Raw genomic sequence first — 21893 nt, 5'->3', positions numbered from 1 at the left:
AAGGGTTATCACTCAAATGTTTTGTTAGAGTAATAAAATTCAACAATTACTCGTGTGTACTCTGTGAATAGATTGAACAACGAAAAAAATTTTCACGAATTTGCACGAGGGAAAAACGAAACCGATTTCGAACCGCGCGCGCGATGATACAGAGGATCGAGGCATTTGCCCAAATTTCCCGGATCGGTTTTGTCCTTATCGTTCAGCGTTGGCCGTTCGAGAGGCACAAGGATCGAGGCATTTGCCCAAATTTCCCGGATCGGTTTTGTCCTTATCGTTCAGCGTTGGCCGTTCACCTGAGAGGCACAAGTGAAAAGTTGTATTACTGCTCTTTACGTTCTCAGCGCGAGGCAGTATGCTTCCTGGCTTACTGGGTCACGTGCGCCCTCTTCGTTCAGCTGCTTCCGGTCAGCTGAAAGGCACAGGCGAAAAAGGAGCTTAGAAAAGTCTTTGAGTTNTGGGCTTAGAACCGCTCTTTGAGTTCTCAGGGCCAACTGAGAAGTTCGACAGCACAAGAACTCACACAAAAAAGCATCAAAAATGCTTTCCACTGGGTTAAAGTGTAAGGTGAATAACCGTCAGAGGAAGGTTATTCAGGACACCAAATTTCCAAAATGTGAAAAATGATTCTTTTTTAAAATGCATAATTTAAGCTTTGAATTCTGCTTACCATATATTTCCCGTGTACTAGTGAAGTCAGCGGTGAAGAACCCGCCGGTCACACCTCATCACTTTTTGAACAACCACTCGGTAATTATCGGATCTTCAAAATCGCTGACACTTTAAGACAGAGTTCATGCATCTCGACTTAGGTTTCATACCCAGCCGATATAAAGCCGTGAATCGTCTTTGAAGAGGCTCGATAGACAAGCTTAATCTTGGTTACGTACTCATTCCGTCCTGAGTAGATAAGTTGATTGTCATCCAAGGAAGTCAGACCTAGGCTTTATAAGCCATCTAGAATTCCATGGAGCAGTGTGGTGAAAGGTTTACCAAATCATCTTAAGAATGGAGGACGCCTCTCAGGCTGCTTCTTCGTGCCGGATTTAGACAGATATGCTTTGGAAAATCCAGCCCCTTATATTCTTCTTTGCGCCTGGCCCCGTGGTTTCTTCTGGTTCTGATATATGGACCTCGTTGAGAAATGTTATCAGTCCAGTGATCAATGCTGCAAAACGTTTGCATTTTATGATTCCGCTTGTTTAGAGACTTCAGGCGATAATTTCTCCCTAGCTTGTCTTAAGCTCCCTATCAGTAAGTCTAAGTCCGCCAAGAAGTAGAGGTTTGGGAGGGATCTTTGTTACCCCGAGGTATCAGGGTTTCAACAATAATGTGATTTATACTGACCGACTTCAAATTGCATTCCACTATCCTACAAACATGGTTGTGATATGAAAAGGCCCACGGCTGCTGAGCGATAAGCGGTGACCATGTTTGTAGATTTGTGCGATTATTGCCTCCATCCAAGCAGAAGGAAGGTTGGCTTCAGCGAGCGATTTACAAAACACAAGCTAAAAATCAACCTACGCAACTATACCAACGTGGCTTCAACGGGAGACTTGCCTAGAACTTAGCTGAAATACTGGTTTAGAGGTTGATAAGTGACTGAATGCGCTTCACCAGTCCGCCAGATGTTTTAATTGATACAATATTTGAGATATTGCGACACATTATATAAACTTGTTAGACTGCTCAAAAGGTGACTGAGGACTCTTGAAAACACTTTCAGGAACCTGATGAATGGCCTACCACATCTATACAAGGAAGGAATACTTTGCTTCGGTGAGTGGTGTTCCAATCAGTATCCTACGATATACACTATATGCCCCCTGTGCAAAAAGCGTTCACCCCGTTCAAGAAATTACCAAAATCCTCCTCCGTGAAGATCACACTCCTGAGAGGCCGTCCTTAGTTCCGCCTTGCGAAGTATGGATGCGCTGAGTCTGTTGGTGCTGAATGCGATCCCTCATAATTTTCCGTGTGAGGTTAATGTGCCGTTATTAGGCCACGCATGGGGCCCTGCTTCTGCCTCTGAAGGCAAAAGCCGCCGGCTTGTCTCATGGTGAATTCTTGTTTTTTTCGGGCGAGTACTAGAATCGTGTGCTCACTTGACAACTTTATGGTCTGCATTATTTCTGCTACGAACTAAGTGCGAGTGAGTAACCCGCACTGATCATTTTGAAGAGTTATTTGGACCTAAGTTCCAGAAGATGCCCAACACTTTTTGTCAGCTGCTGACAAGTTCGACTTCTCGTCCGTTTCATTGAGACCAACACTGCATCAGCCTCATGAATTTTTATAAAAGTGGTTCCGAATGTCCCTTTTCCTGAGGTGTGCCCTTGCATGAGCTGGCCAAGAACGTACGCATTCCTGAGAATCCTACGTTGCAGTCCTTAGCCCCGGTTTGGGTTTAGATTTCATTGTCTGGCGGCTGGTCAAGCCAAATTTCATCACAGCCCACATACACTATAGAACTATAGCCTATAGGTGCCTTAATTCGCGACTATTCAAGTAAATTTCCCTTAATGTATACACCCAAATCATTGTCGTTTATTGTGATAACCTCATGCTCTGTCACCTAACATGGCTACCTATCGAAACTGCTAAAAGCCTATCCATGTACGCTGATGGGTGTGAGCTTAACTGCGCAAGATAGCCTAATAAAACGGCCATAGACGGCTCTTTATACTCATAATTTTAAGCGCCGTCATGCTGCCATATACACGAGTGAGAGTTATAAAACCACCATCAGAAAACTGTTTCTATTTGTTGAATGTGGTGACCATAATGGACGCTCACCCATGGACAAAGCTACACGCAAGGTCTACCGAATCCTAGGCTACTTGGTGTCTGCTCCGCTCCTTGGGAGCACTTTGACCTAACTTTACTTTTACTTTTCTGTGCATATTCTACGTGGCTTGGTGGAAACAAAGGTTTTGTCCAAGTTATGATAACTATCAGTCTCATCAGAATCAATCACAGTGGCGCCACAGTCAACTACGGACACGTTCTTGGGCACTGCTTGTGTTTATAAAAGGTCCTTTTCCGAACTTCGGCACCCGGTGAAACCTCAATAACGTACACATTTCAGACACGCATAACAAAGTCACAGCTGCTCGTTCTTTTAAGCAGTCACATGGCCCTCCAACCGAAGGTAAATTATCTCTGGCCTTGGATAAGCCTGTCCCCATCTGGTCCATCTATTCGCCTAACCCATATACAGTTGCTGTGGAAATGGGTACCTCCTCTGCGAAAGTTCATTGAGGGACAGACTTTGGTGCTGACGCACAAGATGATAATCGTAATTCAATGATGACTGACTTTGTGAAGATAAAAGAATGAAAGTTCATGAGATGTTTATATCCGAAACGGAAGGTTCAGCGGTTGAGAATAAACGGGTCCCGGAGTCAACTTGAGCAAGGTGAAGAGTTTGTTCGCAGTTGTAAATAAGAGCACGAGTGGGCGCGGGCATGCAACCAAACCGGGTGTGGCAGTGTCCTGCCATCACTGCACTGACATACATCCGTTTCTGTACAACATCGTGAAGGACGTAACGTTTGAGGTTTCTTGGCTAGGATGTGTAATTCCGTGGTCAGCAGGATTTTTAGAGGGCCTGCCTAGGCAATCCGCTAACGTAGAAAAAACGTTGTAAGACTCTAGAAGGAGCTTGGTAACCGTCGAGGAAGGTCATTCCACGCAGCCATCACCCGAAATGAAAGCGGCACTCCAAGCTGGAGAATCTTCTTACCATGATCCCGCCTTTTGTTTGCTGGGACAGCGGTGGAAAAGCCGTTGGCCAAACCGTTGGCCAAGCCTAGTTCGGACAGGGGGTAGGTAAGAATCAAATCACCTTGGAAACAGCGATACTCCAAGAGAAAATAGTCAACCATTGCGAGGCGCGTTTCGTAGTGCACCGATTTGAGGCCGACAACCAGTTTCGTAGCGGTTTGCTAGACACGCGTAATGAGTCATACGTCTTTCGTGCGTCCTGTGTAGACAACTTGGTTGGCATATTCAAGGAGCTGTCTGACATGGGCCCCATGGGGTATTTCAAAGTCCATGCGAATGATGCAGGAAGAAGGTGCGCTGAATCATACGTAGAACGAATGACGTTTGGGCCGACTTCTCACAATGCAATGAGGAGGGCATGTTTGAAGAGGACCAGATAGACAAATCCTTTTGGGCATCTATTCTCGTGATGTCTTCTGGTCCTTTCTCACCATGCGTTACAGAGATATTCGCTAAGTCTCCTCCAAATGATATATGGACGCGCTTTTCATCATTCAGAGGTCCAACGGCCAATGCTTTGCAGCGTCTACATCCATTTGGAGGGCATTTGTATTGAAACTCCAGGATTTCAAGTCGCCCGAAAAAATAGACACGACCTTGCAAAAACATCTGGAAGGTCGTTGCCACTCCCAAAACGGGGCCTTGAGGGGGCTCCATCGGAGGCCGAAGCTGGAAAAGAGTAAGTCAAAACTTCCTTTTCGGAACACCCCGTCTGAGAGGAATGCCTTAATCCAGAGTAGAATTCCCCCTTGAATCCCGTTAAACTCGAATTTGTGGCAATAAGAGGTTTATGATGGTTCGCTTCAGAATGCGTTCCATCACCTTGCACGACACGCTAGTGAGGTTAATATGCCTGTAGCTGCCGGGCGATAGTCGGTCACCAGTTTTGTGAATTGGCGTGGAAATCACTCCCTTTCAAACATAGGGAAGGTCACCTTCGTTGAGCGACTGACGAACGACGGGGTAGAAATGCTTTCTTTCAGGATCCTTGTACGAATTTTGTCGGGCCCCAACGCGCAGAAAAGGTTGATGTTGTGCAAGCGTTGACGAATGTTCTCCACCGTGAAGACTAAGTTAGTTTGAGGCCGTCCGTAGTTACGCCATGACGAGATTGGATATGATGAGGACTCTGGGGCTGAATAAAGACCTGTATAGTGTTTTCTGTAGACTTCATGTACCATTGCTGGGTCAGTGGGTTCCCCGTTCATGACCCTCGAGAAGAACGCGGATGGCTTGTTTCTGCGACGTAGACGCATATATTTGAAAGCACATTTCTGTTTTCCGGGCAAGGGGCGTAGAAGGAAAATCAGTGAGAATGTTTATATCCAAAATAAAGGGCTCAACGGTTGAGAATAAACGGGTCCCGGAGTCGGCTGAGGCCAGGTGAAGAGTTTGTTCCCAGTTGTAGCTACTAGCACCAGAGGGCCTATCTCACTAATCACTTGTTGTCACCACCCTTATTGTGGAAAACGCTCAGCTTTTCCAATTTTTTTGGACGTTCTCCTATTTGATGCCTTCTAATCATTTCAGGCGGGTGGTATTTTGCAGTCCTTAGCCGTGTGATGCTTAGATTCTGGAAACAATTCCAAGACTCTTCGCTCTCGAAGCAATGTTCCTGATCGATTAGGTGCATTTTTGGCACCATATACCTGGCCACGAGGTGGTGCATTACAATTCTGTTGATCGTCTTCGCCCGTTGATTGAGCACCGCTGCCGCCTCCATCCACCGCGACAGGCGGTCTGTCATTATCACGATGTGTTGATTCCCGCTGGTTGTCACCAGAAAGGGCCCATGACGTCAACTGACCACAACTCGCCGATTCCTGAGACAGGAATGTTTCATGGGATGGGTTGCCCTTATCGTATCCCCTTTCATTATTTGGCTCCGCTTACAGGACACCACATAATCCATCACCTCACTTCCCAGCCCGGGCCAGAAGGCTCTCTGCCGACGTCTTGGTGCACCCTATATGTGCCATCGCATGGCATCTGACGACAAGCCTCCATCTCAGGACGCGGGGTATCACGGGCAGCACAACATCCGAATCAGTAGCGTTTCAGGAAGTTGTGCCAGGTCCATTCAGCCTCAGCTGATCAAACTGGCTCTGGAACGTTTCCAGTCCCTTGTCTCCCTCTCCGTGCTCAATGCTGCTTCCATCTAACAAGGCGGCTACAACTTTCCGTAACACAGGATCCTGCCGTTGGAGTTGCACCAACCTTCCGCGATCCAGTTCGACGACGAGGCTTTTGGCCCCAATCATGATCCTTGGGACCTCATCTTCAGCCTCTGGCCTTGACAGCCAATCAGCCAAGTGGTTATCCTTCCCTGACACGTGCTGGATTGTGAAGTCGAACTCTTGCAACTGGAGTGCCCAGCGCGTGAGCTTTTTTACTTTGTACTTCTCACCAGGTCAGTCATTTTCCCTGCAGTTCGCGTTCCTTCTTGTGCGTTTGCGTGAACTCATTCTCCCAAGGAACCTCTATATCCGACACCGCTCCAGCAGCAAAACTAGTCTCTCCAGTTTCGCTGCACATTACAATTCTGAGTTCCCCTCTACCATCTGTCTGTGCAATATATTCCCCCACTTAACCATCCCCACTTACGTTTTGTCGTCCAACAGCCCAAAACCACGAAGCCGCAGCGACGGTTTTAGGCTTTAGTTCTAATTGGACGGTCAGATCGTGAGGGTTTTGCTGCCTTCCGAATCCGTTATTCTGGTTCCATATTTTCTGCAGTTTGAATTTTTTATCGTGCACCAGGCCGGAAGCCTCTTGTTATGACTCCTCATGTTGTTTTGCCCACCAATGTCAAATATTAACGAGTATGTTCTGCCTCATCTGATATGTCCCCAGAAGAAGTATGAGCCCCTGCAATTTCGGTTCCCCACCCATGTCGCCTCAGGCATGACAAAGTCTACTTAGGGCAATGCCAACTCTTTGTGTCACTGTCCCTATTCCACGAAGTTACTAGCACCCACAAACCCCACTGGTCATGCTCTTATTCTGATTGTAACGTTATGATCATGCCTGAAGGTCTGTCATGCACTAGTTGGGAAAAGCATTATTATTGACAGGCTATCAGACGGGTATTTCTACCCTGCATCAAGAATATATCTGAAATCACAGCCAGAATAATAGACGTAAGCATGTTGCTCCAAGACAACTGAACTAGATGCAATTCACACAAAACCACCTGAAAAGGACAAATAATCCAAACTGGATACCCAACGAGAGCTCAATATAGGATTAACGAACCAAGAATCTAAAAAAATTCCTTATAGTCAGATTAATGGAGTTCACAAACTTGAACCCAGGCGGTCAAAAACATAAGTCATGCTGGCTCCGACCAGGGTACGGGGGCACCGGAGGCCAGGCTCAAAGTCACATAGATACAGTAGGACTCAGTACAACCTAGCACCCAGTGGAAGCTCCCCATATGTTGGGAAATAAAGCGTCACCATCATTCTCGCATAGCAGAAGTGTGCTAGCACATGCAACACCACGTGACGCGCAACCACCGACCCATCGTCACGCTTCACTGCGCTCCAGTACAAGGCACTGATGATGTCAACTGGGCTGGTAATTGTAAGGCGAATGGTGGGGAAGAATGAGACGGTAAAGCGGAGATCAAAAGTACACGGTCTCAGTAATCAAGTAAATGGGGGAATTACCAAGGTGTCAAGTTAGATTTAATACATATACTAGCTGTTGCTGTACACCACCACTTGTTTTTTCTCCTTCAGAACTACTCGATAAGCGGTTTCCATAACACTAAATAAAGAAGCTACTCACTGTTTGCATTGCTCCCAAGTCAATAAATACCACAGTTCTGCTGCCTCAGTTTAAAAGTGTTTGTTTTCCTCCGTAGCCACTCGTTTCAAGGGTAATAAACACGGAATCCGAACATTATTCACAACTGGACCCACTCCAGCGTACATCCGGTCTGGAGCACTCGTTCGGTCCCACGAGCAAACACCGCGGCAGGTGCTTATTTAGTGGTAGTATAGGTTAGTCCCGCCGTTTCTTGTTCTGCTGTACGTCTTAAAAAGTAAACTCGTTCAGCTTGTGGACACGACCGCTTAGTCGGCAAACCGATTGCAGTAAATTACAACCCCGGTAGATGGTAAAGTATGCGACGCACTTATTAACTACCTCAATCCGGAACATAAGACTGAGAAGTCATAAGTGTATCAAAATTTTAAGAGGCGATCAAGGACAGACAGGTGAACAACAAATTTCCGAGTACATTCTGAAGCAAGTGGACTCGAATACAAACATCGCGGCTGTTGCGAATACCGTCAGACCAAAACAAGAGAGCAGAAAATACGAGTTCAACCAGAATGAACCTTCAGCATCTATTTTGATGTAAAGAATGACCCTGAACTTAAAGGGTTATTAAAAATCTGGGAAACACAAAAGCGTTAAATTAAACAGGAAGCAACATCAAGTTTTTGCAACGTCTGTGGAGATCAAGAGATTGTGAAACAATCGAGTTAGGAACGTGTATCAGCATAAACAACGAACTAGCAATTCAGATTTCAACACTGCGTAAAGGATAGCACCATGTATTCAAGTCGATGTGTATAGAGCACTTGGAATATTAAAACAAGAGAATAATGGATGGAGAATCAGTCATCTTCATCACAAATTGATAGCTGACAAAACACAACCAATATCCCCATAGCGTACCATGGTTTCCGCTACCGCAAGAAATCCTAACCGGACTGAGAACAGGCGATGGGGTGGATATAAAATATCTCCGGTAGGTACAAAACAACCTGACCAACGTGACAAGCGGTGTTTGGAATCACTACTTTGGAGCACTGTTCGGTGTATCGGTAGTGATTTCAGCCGGTTGATCTAACAACCCCAATTTACGATGAGGTACAATTGGCCTATCTACCCACGGGAGCGGAACTGCGAAGGACCATGGAGCAGTTGTAAGACGGCAGAGCAGAGAGCAAGGTAGAATTGCTGTTGGAGCCGTTCAAACTGGAGGTCCGACTTTTCTAACGACTGTGTACATGTTAGCGGGTAAGAGATATTCTTTACGGTTCGTAGGATATGACGACAATAACTTTGCACGAGGGAAATGGGAGGCGCCAACTTCGACAAAGCCTACTTTTCGAAAAGAACGATGACTTGGTTCGGCTATTTATCAATCGGCTAGCCGCGTAATTCTTGCAGGGAAGCATTTCTCAAGAGTAGTGCGGATTTCAGAGTGGACAGGGTATAACTAGTATATTTACTGCAACAGGAATGTTGTGAAGGATGCCGGTTACTTAACAGTCTCCTAATTAGGCAAAGAAGCACTATTGATCGTCGTGTGACAGCTTTATTGATTGAATAAAAGCGTCAACCCTGTCAAAACTAGGCTGAAGATCGGGTGCGCAGCCACTACCACTCCGTTTGAACTCCACATCGGGTTGACGTAAGACTGTGTCCTTGTTCCATGAATTTAGGATATATCAATATCAGCCGGATGATCGCTTATTCAACCCCATCCGTTTTTCGACCAAAGCGTCGATGCGTTTTCAGTGTACACACGTGTTACTCACAGATGACTGAGCGTCGTTTTCGCTTTCTGAAACGAGCCTGCTATGAATGTACCCTACAGTTCCAAAATCTCTATCATTATTGTTAAAAGCAAATGTCTACGGTTCAGCGGCATATCGCTCTTAACTGAATTTTCTAAACTACCAGTATTCAATCAGAATGTACCTGGAGTTCAGTATAAACTCATCAAGCATTGAGTTTAATCGTTGTGAGACGGCGTCTCGTACGGGCTCCTGGATATCACACTGTCCGCAGAGCTGGCGATTGACAGTAAACTCAGCGCAAGACCTGTGGATGCCAACAGGCTAATCGGCCGCCCTGAGAAAGGCGTCGGAACAATAATCAGTGGCGCATAGGTAATATGCACCACCGAAAACTGGACACCGTAGATTATATGTTCGGGTCTCTGAATGCATTTGCAATATTTACGAAATCCCTCGTATCAAATAGACAGATCGAGTGACGGAAAACAAGATCCCTCAGAGATCGAATACTACTGGCGTAACGATGGACGCTACTGATGAGGCATACGAGTAGCACGTGGTTTTCTCGTAACTCTGCCTCGCATCTAACGGAAGGTGAGGTTTTATATGGAACCTGTGGAACCGCTTTGCAGCGCCCGTTTACAATTGCGTGATAGTCAATGAATATTCAGAAAAGTTTAAGAAGACGCGTGAGGAGGTTCAGTTTTTGAAAATAAGGTGAATATGTGATATTTACTTTCCTGTCCAATGGTTTGTAACCGTTTAGCTGATGTTTCCCAATAAACGACTTCGCGGCGAATAACTTTCCTCCTTACACAGGTAGAGATGAACACCGACGCAAAAACTTCGCAGATCAGGCCAACTGAAACGGGTAGCTGTCTACGCATGCGTTTGGAGTTTTATGATAAGATACATCTGTGTCCTCCAAGATTGAGTTATTCGTAAAGATGAACCTTAGACTGATGGTCCGCGTAGTTTACAATCGTACTCAGATTTCCAGATGCTAAAGGACGCGATTCGGCACCATTCTGTAGCCGGTGTCAGCCTGACACAATCTACCTACGAATGACAGTATCAATGAATAAATGCTTATTGAAATACCGCCAAGCTTTTTATTACCACCTGACGATGTGCTAACGACACAAACACAGCATTAGTGCGGTGTCACAATGAAGTGTGGCATTATGGTGAAACCTCGTGGAATATATGGATTACGCCGCCATCCCAATGACAAAGCAACTGGCGAAGGTGTTGAATGTTATGGCATCTTGTTCAAGTCGAATATTGGATTGCAAAGGGCTCGCCCTGATAGTCCACCGATCCTTTTTGATGGGATCCACATCGAAGTTCAGTCCGTGCACTTTGCCCTTCGCAGACCAACTGTGGTTGTCCAAATATGCGTAGGTGTTCGGCGCTTTGACCCGTTGGCCGACATATCTTATTCGGTCGTCGCTTATTTCTAGGAGTTCCTGAGTCACAACAAAGCCAACTAGGCAATCGTACCTATGGCAATGGATCATGGAGTAAAAACGATTACATACTTGCGTTTCATAGGCACTCAGGTCGCAAGTGAATGCATGGATTCATTCGAAGATACTGCAACGTAGTCTCTACTATTGTGTTTTCTTCTAACTGCTATCGATTATTAGTTTCACTTGCCATACGAAATGAAGCTGAAATTTCTTCGACTGTAATAGAGTGTAGAGATATTGGTAACCTTAGTTTAGCCTCCACTGAGATCACAAACATGGAGGCGAGATGATCCCTTTCGGCGACCATACAAGCTCTTTCAGAAGAGACGCTTGCCTCTCCATTATTTGCTCTTTCGTTCATCAGCAGCGCAGTTTGCGGCGATATACCGCTTCTCGCTTCTTACTTCTTACCCAAGCCGAAATTTCTCCATGACTTATTCGGAGACCGTCCAGTTTTGGCACACCTTAATGTCAAAACTCAGCAAGTGTCTCAAGTCTGAATCATTCATTGATTAAGATCCTGTGTTGTCAGACAACTAAACCCCAGGATTTGATGTGATGCTGGTGAAACTTGTCAGCCCTGAAATTCTATTAGAAAATATAGTGATGGCTGTACAGGTTTTTCCGGACGACCAATAGTTAGGTGGGAAAAAGGAGTGAGACTCCGAGTTGCTATTAACGAAATAAACCAAGTGTCACACAAATGAACGTTCCGGATCAACTTGTTTATTTTAGCGATGACTAAACAGAGATTCCATTCAGTATAATAAGCCTCGCTTAAAATTCCATACTGAAGTATGTGCAAGAAGCCGGGTGACGACATTTCAACCATCCTAATAGGAAATTCACGTACCATTCCCGTTGTTTGTATCCATGTTTCCTTAACTCGGGCACTGTACTTCAATCGTGGTATTAATTTGTTTCGATAGCTACAGAGGGGCAACACATTTCGGGACACCAGTCATCTGAGTTAGATCTAAATATCAGCAGCACAACTATACTATCTATTCATCTGAGCGATTTAGGAGTCAGTGAGGACTAGTAAACTGAACGGAATGTCATGGTAACGGTATATTATGACGAGATTATGTATATAAGGTATTGAAAAGATTCGATTCCGTATCACAGGGTATACCATGTATCATTCCGCTAGGTGATGATCGAGTATGTAATTCACCAATGTGACGCGTCACCAAACACCAGTGTTTCAGCAATGCACAGAAACGGCATCGGGAAAGTCGGAAGACATCTTGAACTATGAATAATGAAAATAAAGTAGTTGCGCAGTGCCACCAAACCCGGAGGAAACGCAGAATCAACAATGTCAGCTTGTTTGGGATTCCCGACGCGAGCCACCTCGATAACGTAGGACCAATATAGCCTCATTGAGGTAGTAGAAGGATTGGGTGAAATCGCCTTCACACAAATACGGCACTCGTGTCCATCGGAGAACCTCGAATTTAGCTGGCTTCAGCACTCTGCTCACAAGACTGTTCAACTGAACTTCCCAGATGTGGCTATCGGATACTTCGAGCACCTCAGAGGGGCATTTGTCCCCGGTGACTGAAAAAAAAGAATACACTAAATTAAGAAGAATGGTATGAGAAACAGGACATCTGGGCACACATGCTAGCACATACATCCAAATATACTGCAGATTGTACTATAAAATCAAATCTAATCAATTAAACAAAGCTTGCTATATCCATAGACATCCATATTCCTAAATATCACAAACCGACACCGCGTTTACGGCAGTTTAACATCCATTTTTACGTAAAGTTAAGCACCCATTCGAAGGATGATATTATGAGTCAGCAGAATGTCCAACACTCATCTGAAATTCGACGTGGGTGCCCGAACGGGAAGCTAGTACAGGATATATCCAAACTGTCCATCTGGAACCGTTGACGGTCTTCCAGAGAAAATGAATTGCTTTTATTTTTCCCATCCTTTATGTACCCATAGTTACAAGTATGTTACTCCAACAAAAAAAACATATCATCCATCAGAAACAACAAAAACATATTCCGACGTGGTTCATACAAGATAGCTATATACGAAACTCCAATGCAATCGGATCAGTCCTCATCAACGACTATCATGGAACACCGGAGAAGCGTACAGTTAAAAACCATCTCTGCCACTTTTAAGTGCATACCGATCGGCCACAAGGGTCCTGAGTATGGAATTGTGGTATACATGGTGATCAGAATTGTCATTTAGATTGAGAATAACTAAGGGGACAGACCATGACTTCACAGAAGCGTATCGATGCGACTCGTCTCCAGTTCTCACCGGAGGTTGGCTGATGAAAAGTAAAAAGCAAACTAATCGTGGGCTCAGTGGGCTCAGGTGGCGATCTTTCACCGGTACAGAGCCACAATTCACGAGTGCCGTTCCTCCCTGGACAAACGAATTGATTATGACCACGCTATGGTACCAGATCGCCTGATGGTTCACTTCCCTTCCCCCCCCCCCCGCAACTCAGCAAGAAGCGTATCAATACACCATTACTGATGAAATACCATGGCTCAGTAGTATTAATCCGAGCCAGCTCAACTATGCTCTACAGCAAGCCAACACTGCACTGGTAGTGAGCACGTGGATAAAGCATGGCAAAATGTGAAAGGCGGCGTTCAGACCTGTCTGTTGGAACCCGACAATCTCCGAGGCGATCGAATGACCAGTAGAAGTCGCCGAAATCGCAGGAACTGACTGATGTCAGGAAACCTATAGCAACAGCCAGCCAGTATGACAAGACACGCAAATCTCTAAAAGGCCACAAAAATGAAGAGGCTAAGGAAAGACTGAGAGCTTTGGTAAACACCGAAAGCCTCAGAGATGGAAGACGTTTTTGTTACAATAAACAGTCGTGCCCTATACTGATTGATACGACCAACTTGCCATAAAAAGCAATGGTCAGTGAAACGATAAATGAAAAAGGTGGCCCATTAATTTACTCGCAGAAACGCGAAGTGGAAAGATGAGTCGAACATCTCGAAGAACGGTTCAGCTGGTCTACTGCAACACAGCCTCTGGAAACAGTGTATGCGGGCGAATGGAATGTGAACTTCCCGCCAGAAGAAGTGAAAAACGGAATATTAGGACTGGACCGTGAGAAGGCAGTAGGATGGGACGGTCAGTGTCCAGCCCCCACTCAACGGCAGCAGAGAAACCCTGGTGACCCATGCAACAAAACTCACTGATGAGATATGGAGTGAACAGAACGTGTCTGTAGAATGGGGAACATCCTTATCTTAAAAAATATAAGCGAAAGCTATGCGAAAAATACCGCGGCGTCAGTCCAGTAGTTAAGGTATCGAAGTTACTCACTGGTCTTATCCTTGAAAGGTTGACTGAACACAGGCAGAGGCAGATCCGTGGAAACGAAGTTGTATTCCGTCCCGCAAGATCCTGTACAGATCACATTTTAATCGTCCGACAGACTCCGGAACAGTGACGCTGCTTCCAGTAACCAACAATGGTGACTTCCCTTGACTCGGAAACTTCTCTTGACTCTGTGGACCGTCAGACACTATGGTAGTACCTATGGAGCAAAGGCGTCTCCCATAAATTACTGACCCTCCTTGGGGTTCTGTACGCTTGAAGGTCCACGGAAAGCCCTCGTCTAAGTTACGCACATCAGATGGTGTCAGGCAAGGCTGTATTTTCACATTTACTGCTCAGCTTCATCATTGATATGATTATGGAGCACTCACCACCAGCCTGTATTATCTGCAGGATCGAAATGCTCCCAGGGCGTTCCCCGACAGATATCGAATACGCAGACGATAAAGCTCTTCTTGGATCTGATACTTCTGTAATGCAGACAATGTTAAATAGTCTAAATAATTCTGCCTCTCGGTTTGGCATGGAATCCACATCTGCAGTGTAAAGTGTCGCTGAAAAACTGGGTGGGCTTAAACCCTAACCACACACTTGCGGATGGGTTGATTGAGGTAGTAGACAAATTTGTTTACCTTGGTAGCTGTGTAAGTCCCGGTAGTCTCGCGGAAGATTATATTTCCATTTGGATTGGGAGGGTCAGAACAACCTTCGCTAACCTGTTTCACCTGTGGGCACAAACACGACACCAGCTTATTCGGCAAGGGTCGAGTTCGCAATGTTGCGGTGCGCTACATATTACTTTACGGGTCAGAAACCCAGATGCTGCATGCTGAAGACCTTAAAAAAACTTTCGAGGTTTGATCATCGATTTTTTCGGAGTATTTCCCAAGTCAGGTGGGAACACCGGATCAGTAATGCTGAAGTACGTCGAATGGTTTTCGGTAGAAGTAACCCGTCCACGATTGATGAACTGATCACACTCCAGAGGTTGCACTGGCTATACCTACTGTGCAGCAAGCACGCGGTTTTTACAATCAATGAAGATGAACATTATCGATGTCAATCGATTGCAGTAGCTACCGGCCTTGCTAAGATGGTCCGATGTGTGTGGACATCTTGAAGTGTGTGCACGAGGCCAGTATTAGGCGCGCTGCCATTCTCATTTTGTTCTTCATTACAACGCATGGCATTGTTTATTAACAAAGCAATCATAACCGTACAAAAGCGAAGCGCTAGGGTTCAACACGTGTTGTGTGGTTGATGATCGGCTCCTTCACTCCGCCCATAAATTTGCTGAGAAATTAGCAAGTGTCTCAGATCAGATGCTTGGGATCAGAGTATTTGTGGGTAGCCCTATCTGTTTCACATTTTGCAGAACAGTTCGAATTCTCTGCACAAATGACCGCCATCTTATCTCACCAAGTGGCTTCCAAAAGAACGCCGGTTTGTAATTCTTGCTATCTATGGCATAGAAAATTAACGCTGACCGTTATGCCAGTGACAACTTGTGCTGGCAGACGTTGAGCACAGGTAACGTCAATACTTCTGCTTGGATTAGCTGCCTTTTAAATGCCCTTACGAAGTTGATGGTACCCAAGATGGGGAATACGTTATCATCGGCGACTGGAACTCCCATACTTCACGGTTAAAAAGGTTGCAGCTGATGACGACACACACACAAACACATCCAGTATAAGGTAGTCGCACAAGATGAGGATGGCTGAACAACATCGACGTACGTGCTTAGCCACGATCCGCCTCTTGCACTATAAACCTTGTTATAACAATGTCCATTAGAATACAAACCGTTATATGATACAGTCCTGCTCTAGCACTGTGGTATACGGACAACCTAGTTTGGATACTCATGGTCATCTTTGTGTGACTGGGAACCCTGTGAAACGTGGTGCACAACCGCCATCCCATCACTTCTTGACCAAACTATCAAGTACATGCTGTGTCTTGTGTTTTATCAGACCAGGGGGATAGGAAACCAGTGAAGAACATAGAAGCTAATATCCCGATGCTACCTTGACCTGAAAAAGCCCGGATTCGCGTATCTCAGCTGGGAAAAGTTAAGGCACCTTGCTTTCTGCCTCTTGTTCTGGGGGCCTAAAGTTTTCTTCAATTAGACTTACAACCGCCGAATTTGTATGAACCTATTGCGCACGGGTAATGAACAGCTAAGGTTGGGAATGAAGGGGGCTCATGACAATCCGCCTACTAAGCTACCAGGATTATTCAGCTTAAGTTATACTATGCACTTGAAAATTATCCGATGCGCCAGTTCCCAGAGTATCAAAATCACCCAGTGACTTACGCGACACTGTTTAGGAATACGAAAAAACCTAGTCTCATCCATTGCTCCGGTCTTAACATGCTTGTCTGTTCAGACAAGATGATTCCAATGCATCCAAAATGCGCTGGCGGAGTAGTGGCAAAGCAATCGCATGGCAGACAGCACCGAAGATATGCACTTTTGGGCAACTTTGACGGGGACGACATTCTCTATTTCCTCCTTTGATATTAACTAACGAGAATAATCAAGAGGGAATAGGTGGAAGGCTGCGGATATTACCTTACAAACCGAAGCTTAGGGTAGTTAGCGTGACTGCATTGCCAAGCATCGATCTTGCTTACATCAATCAGCTACTTATGGTAGCAAATGACAAGAACGACACAATCCCAAAGATTGTTGGAGTCCGAAAAAAGTGGTGGACTACACAAGTGTTTAGTATTGGTAAAGCAATTCGAACGATTTGGATGATAACGCACAAAGGCAATAACAAAAAACACTTCTCTCTGTTGAACCCCATGGTACAACCTAGACACTAACGGAGAACGACATCATAGAAGTAAGAAAAAGCACCTGACTGCACAAACCGATCTTGCCAGAGCAAGCAGAAACATGGTGGCCATGGTACAAATTAACAAGAGAAAAGGGAAAATGAGGGTCCGGGGGAATTTGAAGCAAGCACGAAACATGACACTTACACCAACTCAGTGCTGAAAGACGAAACAAAAAATAGATGAGAAAGTGGGATACAAAGGCCAGACTGTACATAACAACCAAAAGGTAGACACCAGGCTCTCGTGTGATCGTAGATAAGGACATAAAACAAAGGGATTAAAGTGGCCGGTATTATAGCAAAACTGAATGCCAGTCGTAAAGAAGCACAAGACGGCCATCCACCCAAGTATAAATATGGAAAGTATCACTCTTGTTTTCTGTGAGTATAACAACTGGTGTGTGTCGTCTTACTCAGGTACTGCGTGTGGATACTTCTGAGGAGGCACGCGAGTAGCATGTTTTCCCGTAAATCCGCTTCGCGTCTATTGAAAAGTGAGATTTTTACGGAATTCGTGGAATTGCTCCGTAGCATTCGTTTACATTTGAGCAATGGTCAGTGAATATCCAGAAAAGTTCAGGAAGACGCTTTCGAGAAGAAGATGGATATTCAGTTTTTATAAACAAGATGCATATAAGAGCTATGCTTCCCTGTCCAATATTCTTTCACCGTTCAGGTGGTGTTTTCTAATGAACAACTCCGCAGCGAAGGCCTTCTTCTATTCACCAGTAATACTGAGAAGAAAAGCAGTGGATGGAACGATGTGCTTCTCAGACCGATCATTACCAGTTGGTGTCGTACTGGACTAGAGTACCACATAGACTTCAGTACGGGAAGGCTACATTTCACACCAGCGTCAGTGATCAAAGGTTATACTGTCTGGACTTGCAAACAGTGATGCAGTTATGGTCCGAAATACCTACCATGGGGGATACCGGGACGCGGAAATTCTTTCGGATAAACGGAACTTAAATGAACTTAATAATAACCAAATAAACTTAAATAAAAGTAAACAACCATAAAATATGTAGAATACATGTGTGCGGAACCAATGGGACGACAGATGGACTAAAATTTGCTTATGAAGTTTGAAAATCGAATTAAGAGAAGCAAAGAGACTCTGTAAATACGACAGACCTACGACAGGTGAACTAAAGTTATGCCTCCAGAGAAAAACAACTGCATTGATCTGGATAAAACTAATTGGATAAACTCGTGACGAGTATCATCACTGTTGTGCAGCACAAAGCGGTAACTGGTTGTCATCAAAAGTGCCCATAAGATCAGTCTGGTTAAACTGATCACACGTTAGCTGAGCACGTCTGTCACAAGCTTGCGGAAATTCTCGTAAGCCTTGTCATCCAGAGAATCATCTAGATTATTATGGAAATTCAGTCATATTCTCAACGAATTCGACGTGCGTTAAATCAAACAAACCAAAGGAATCACGTGACTTTTGATGGAAAGTACGCTAATCCACTGAAACAGCGAAATGCAGGAAAAAAGAACATGGCCTTTTCAGTGCGATTCAGGGCGTATTGAAGGAGTTGCTGGATTACTTTCACTTGAGTGTATTGATAGTAACGCTTACTCTCAACGTATTGCTTCAGCGGTAGAACGATGCCGAGTACCAAGCGACCCGTGTCAGGTTTGAGCACACGGCTGATCTGTTCGAGCATAGTGATAGGCGCATCACAACGATCCAGCACGTTTAAGCAGCTCACGACATCATAGCAACCCGATCCGGATTCTGGATCTTCGGAAACTTTAGACCAAGCATCGGCATCAATAACACTGAAGGCGAGTGGAACGGAGATAGTATTTAGTATACTTTTTAAGCATACAGACTCGATCGCCTTAGTCAGTGGGTGTCAAAATTCCCACCTGATCCCTCAGCCCCTTAGAATACACAACTCTCCATCAGGTATGACTTCAATTTCGATCCCTTCGAAAAGAGACTACTCTTGCCGAGGACCAAATTTACCCTTTTTGTTTGGTGGTTCGTCTTAGAGGACTACTATATACAGCGAGTGTTAGGCGGACAGATACCCACTTTTGTAGATATGAGGTTGACAGTCAGTCAGATACACCCAGGCTTGAAGATCTGTAGTCTATTGAATGCACTTAAAAATCCCTCAGTTATTTACCGGCTTGGAGGCGTTTGTTTTAGTCCACAATTAAGGATAACTTTTACATATATTTGTGCAGCTAAGAGACTCAGCACATTTTTCAACACCTCATTCATTCTTATAACCATGATACTAACGCAGAGCAATTTCGGTGATCTGTTGTTCGTTGGTTCCCATTTAATGGTACACAGTTGGCAAACGGCTTATCAGGATTTGTTCTGTACAAACAAGCTACGCAATCAACACTGAAAAATTAATGTTGCATCGCATCAAGAACAGTAAGGCATATTTTGATAGCAGCGCAATTTCACTACGAACGGAAGGGTTTACACCCATCAAAAAGACCAATAAATCCACTATATGTGCACAGCATCATGTATGACAGTGCAGTGATAGATCTCTACATAATGTGGGGGGTGTAACGCGAACAAACAGTGTGACGTCTTTAGCAAAATACACGCATTTGCAAACAAATTTGGTTTTGCGAGAGACTTACCTGGAAAGCAGCTGAATCTCTCGTTTGTGGTGTTTCCAGGCCACTGAGTAGTGCATTACGTCTATACATGTATCACGATATCTCGAATATCGTAGCTACTGAAACATGAGGCGGCCTGGAAACATCACAAACGAGAGATTCAACTGGGTTCCAGGCGAGTCTCTCGCACAACTAAATTTGTTTGCAAATGAGTGTACTTCGCTTATTCCGTGCAATTTAGTTTCAAGTAGAACACAAGGTTGATGGAAACTCGGGGACTGCGCCTACCTAGTGAGCCCAAAAAGGGAGAAACCCGTCGTGGGCTGTCGAACAATTTCCAGCAACCTTATGAGTAGTGCATTGCACCTTCAGCGTGACGTCTTCTTCTAGTCCACAAGGGTTCATTTGCAACCAACTTTCACGTGGCGGCCAAATTCGTTCAATTAGCGAAAGAGTGTAAGGAGTTCAAGAAACTGAAAGTGTATGTCTGTAAAATGATGCTGGAAACAGCTTCGCAAACAAACTAGGGTATAGGTCGATGTATCTATGTTGAATGGAATTCTACAGGACCGATTTCGAAGGTCCCACGAAGGTTGCATCATCATCCACAGACCGTCATTGGTCATTCGGAGTTACAGAATGGTTGGAGATCTGTCAATGCACACCATCCAATTTTTGAATACGTTGATAGTAATACCATAATATTGACTTATTTCTAAGTGTGTGGAAGGCACATCGATATTGATTGGGTCAGGTTATTACAATCGGAACAAGACACAACAATACGGGAAAGAGCCCACAGGACTAGATGACAAGTAGACTATGATTACTCAGCACTAACCTCTAAAAATGGAGCTGAACTGTCACTAGAAGGAAAACGTGTTGGTTTCGGGATGGGTGTTATAGAGCTGTCGTAAAAAATAAGTGACATCGAACAGTTCCATAAACAGTTTAAATTAGGAGTAAAAAGTAAAGACGGGAAGTCAGGTTCCTGATTTTGACATAAAAAGGAAGCTTATGCTCCAGGAATGTGGAGTGAACGTCGACCCACTAGTTTCAGATATGGTGGAAAACCAGTGCTGAGGATCCTGAGAGTGGCTGACGCGTCGTAATAGCAGTGAGAGTAAAAAACCCGGACTCGTAGGGGTAACAGTGGGCTAGCGAAAACGAGACGCCTTGTCGTCCTTGAGCTATCATAATTCGTTTGGGTAAGAGTCCCGTACATGAACAATGTGGGTAAAGCCCTTTGGGAATCAAAGCATAGTGCGATAGCCAGAGGTCGATGAGTCTGTCAAAAAATGCAGAGGAACAGTCGGAACCAATCCGAAATCACAGCAGTCTTCTGAAGTCACTAGGTAGGTACCGTAGATGGCAGATCAAACAGCCCTACGGAAGGGTCTATTAGGTTGGTTACGAGCGACGACAGCCGGAATGCGGCTAAGGATTCGCCCTAAAAAAACTGAGAGGTCTCTCCATCAGATAGTACACAATAGTACAAAAGTTAATCATATCCTGAAATACCGGGTGTCGTGCAATCCGACCATCGACGCTGGCGTGAGGGACGGCTTGAATAAGCCAGTACACCGCGCGCGAATATCGCTAGGAACAGATGCAAGCAAGTATTTCTTAGAATACCATTGCTTGTAAGTCCATCCTTTCCCCTACCCCCTCCTCCCACTTACACACTTTAAAAGCAAGAAAAAAACCTTATTCGAGGGTTTTTGCAAACACCAAGAAAGTAGAAAACCCGTAATCTTACAATCAGTATAAACGCGTTGATCTTGGTATTTTGGGTGAAAACTCACCGCAAGCACCCGAGGATCAGTTCGTAACCGCATCATCAGTCAGTGACATTAAAACAAAAAGAATGGTCTAGCACAATAAAGTTTAGGTGAGACACGTGAATAGGAAGAAGCCAGGAAATTTGGACGGTTAGGAGATTACTTGCGAAGCTGTGTGAATATAAACTGCGAATTTTCAGCCATGATTAGGAAGTGTGTACCAAGCGCCCTTATCAGTGCTAATGTGTTTGAAGTAGCTGAGGAAATAGTTCAAGCCAAATATTCCAAGGACCATTTATGAACACTTACGTGAAACCACGTTCGGAAAGCCTCCATTGCATCGTATGAGACAATTCGGTTACGTAAACCTGCTCAAAATAAGGTGCCATTTTCGCTGTTACCATTCCATCACCAGCACCTAAGACAAAATTTTCAAAAGCAGGGTAAACATAAACATGCTGAATATTCAGTAGCAGAGAAATGCGAGCGAATGTTCGTATATATATA

The 21893-nt window shown here is 44.8% G+C and overlaps 2 protein-coding genes across 2 annotated transcripts in view; one reads left to right on the top strand and one right to left on the bottom strand.

Moving 5' to 3' along the window:
• Window positions 1-10498: 10498 nt before the first annotated feature.
• Window positions 10499-10792, top strand: T265_11447 (hypothetical protein; the record flags this gene model as incomplete). The annotated part of the gene is made up of 1 exon (XM_009178103.1): window positions 10499-10792. The coding sequence occupies one exon, from the start codon at window positions 10499-10501 to the stop codon at window positions 10790-10792; it is 294 nt and encodes a 97-aa protein (XP_009176367.1).
• A 1333-nt stretch (window positions 10793-12125) lies between these two features.
• The window catches only part of T265_11446 (hypothetical protein), a gene marked incomplete at both ends in the record, with an annotated part of 16890 nt that continues 7122 nt past the window's right edge, over window positions 12126-21893 (bottom strand). The window contains 3 exons of the mRNA XM_009178102.1: window positions 12126-12364; window positions 18593-18795; window positions 21696-21804. Coding sequence (XP_009176366.1) covers window positions 12126-12364; window positions 18593-18795; window positions 21696-21804 — 551 coding nt within the window. The remainder of the gene's footprint in view (window positions 12365-18592; window positions 18796-21695; window positions 21805-21893) is intronic.

This window comes from Opisthorchis viverrini (genome assembly GCF_000715545.1).
Source record: "Opisthorchis viverrini unplaced genomic scaffold opera_v5_497, whole genome shotgun sequence".
Classification (NCBI taxonomy): Eukaryota; Metazoa; Platyhelminthes; class Trematoda; order Opisthorchiida; family Opisthorchiidae; genus Opisthorchis; species Opisthorchis viverrini.
Note: the sequence above shows the minus strand (reverse complement) of the source record. Positions and strands in the feature narration are given on the sequence as shown.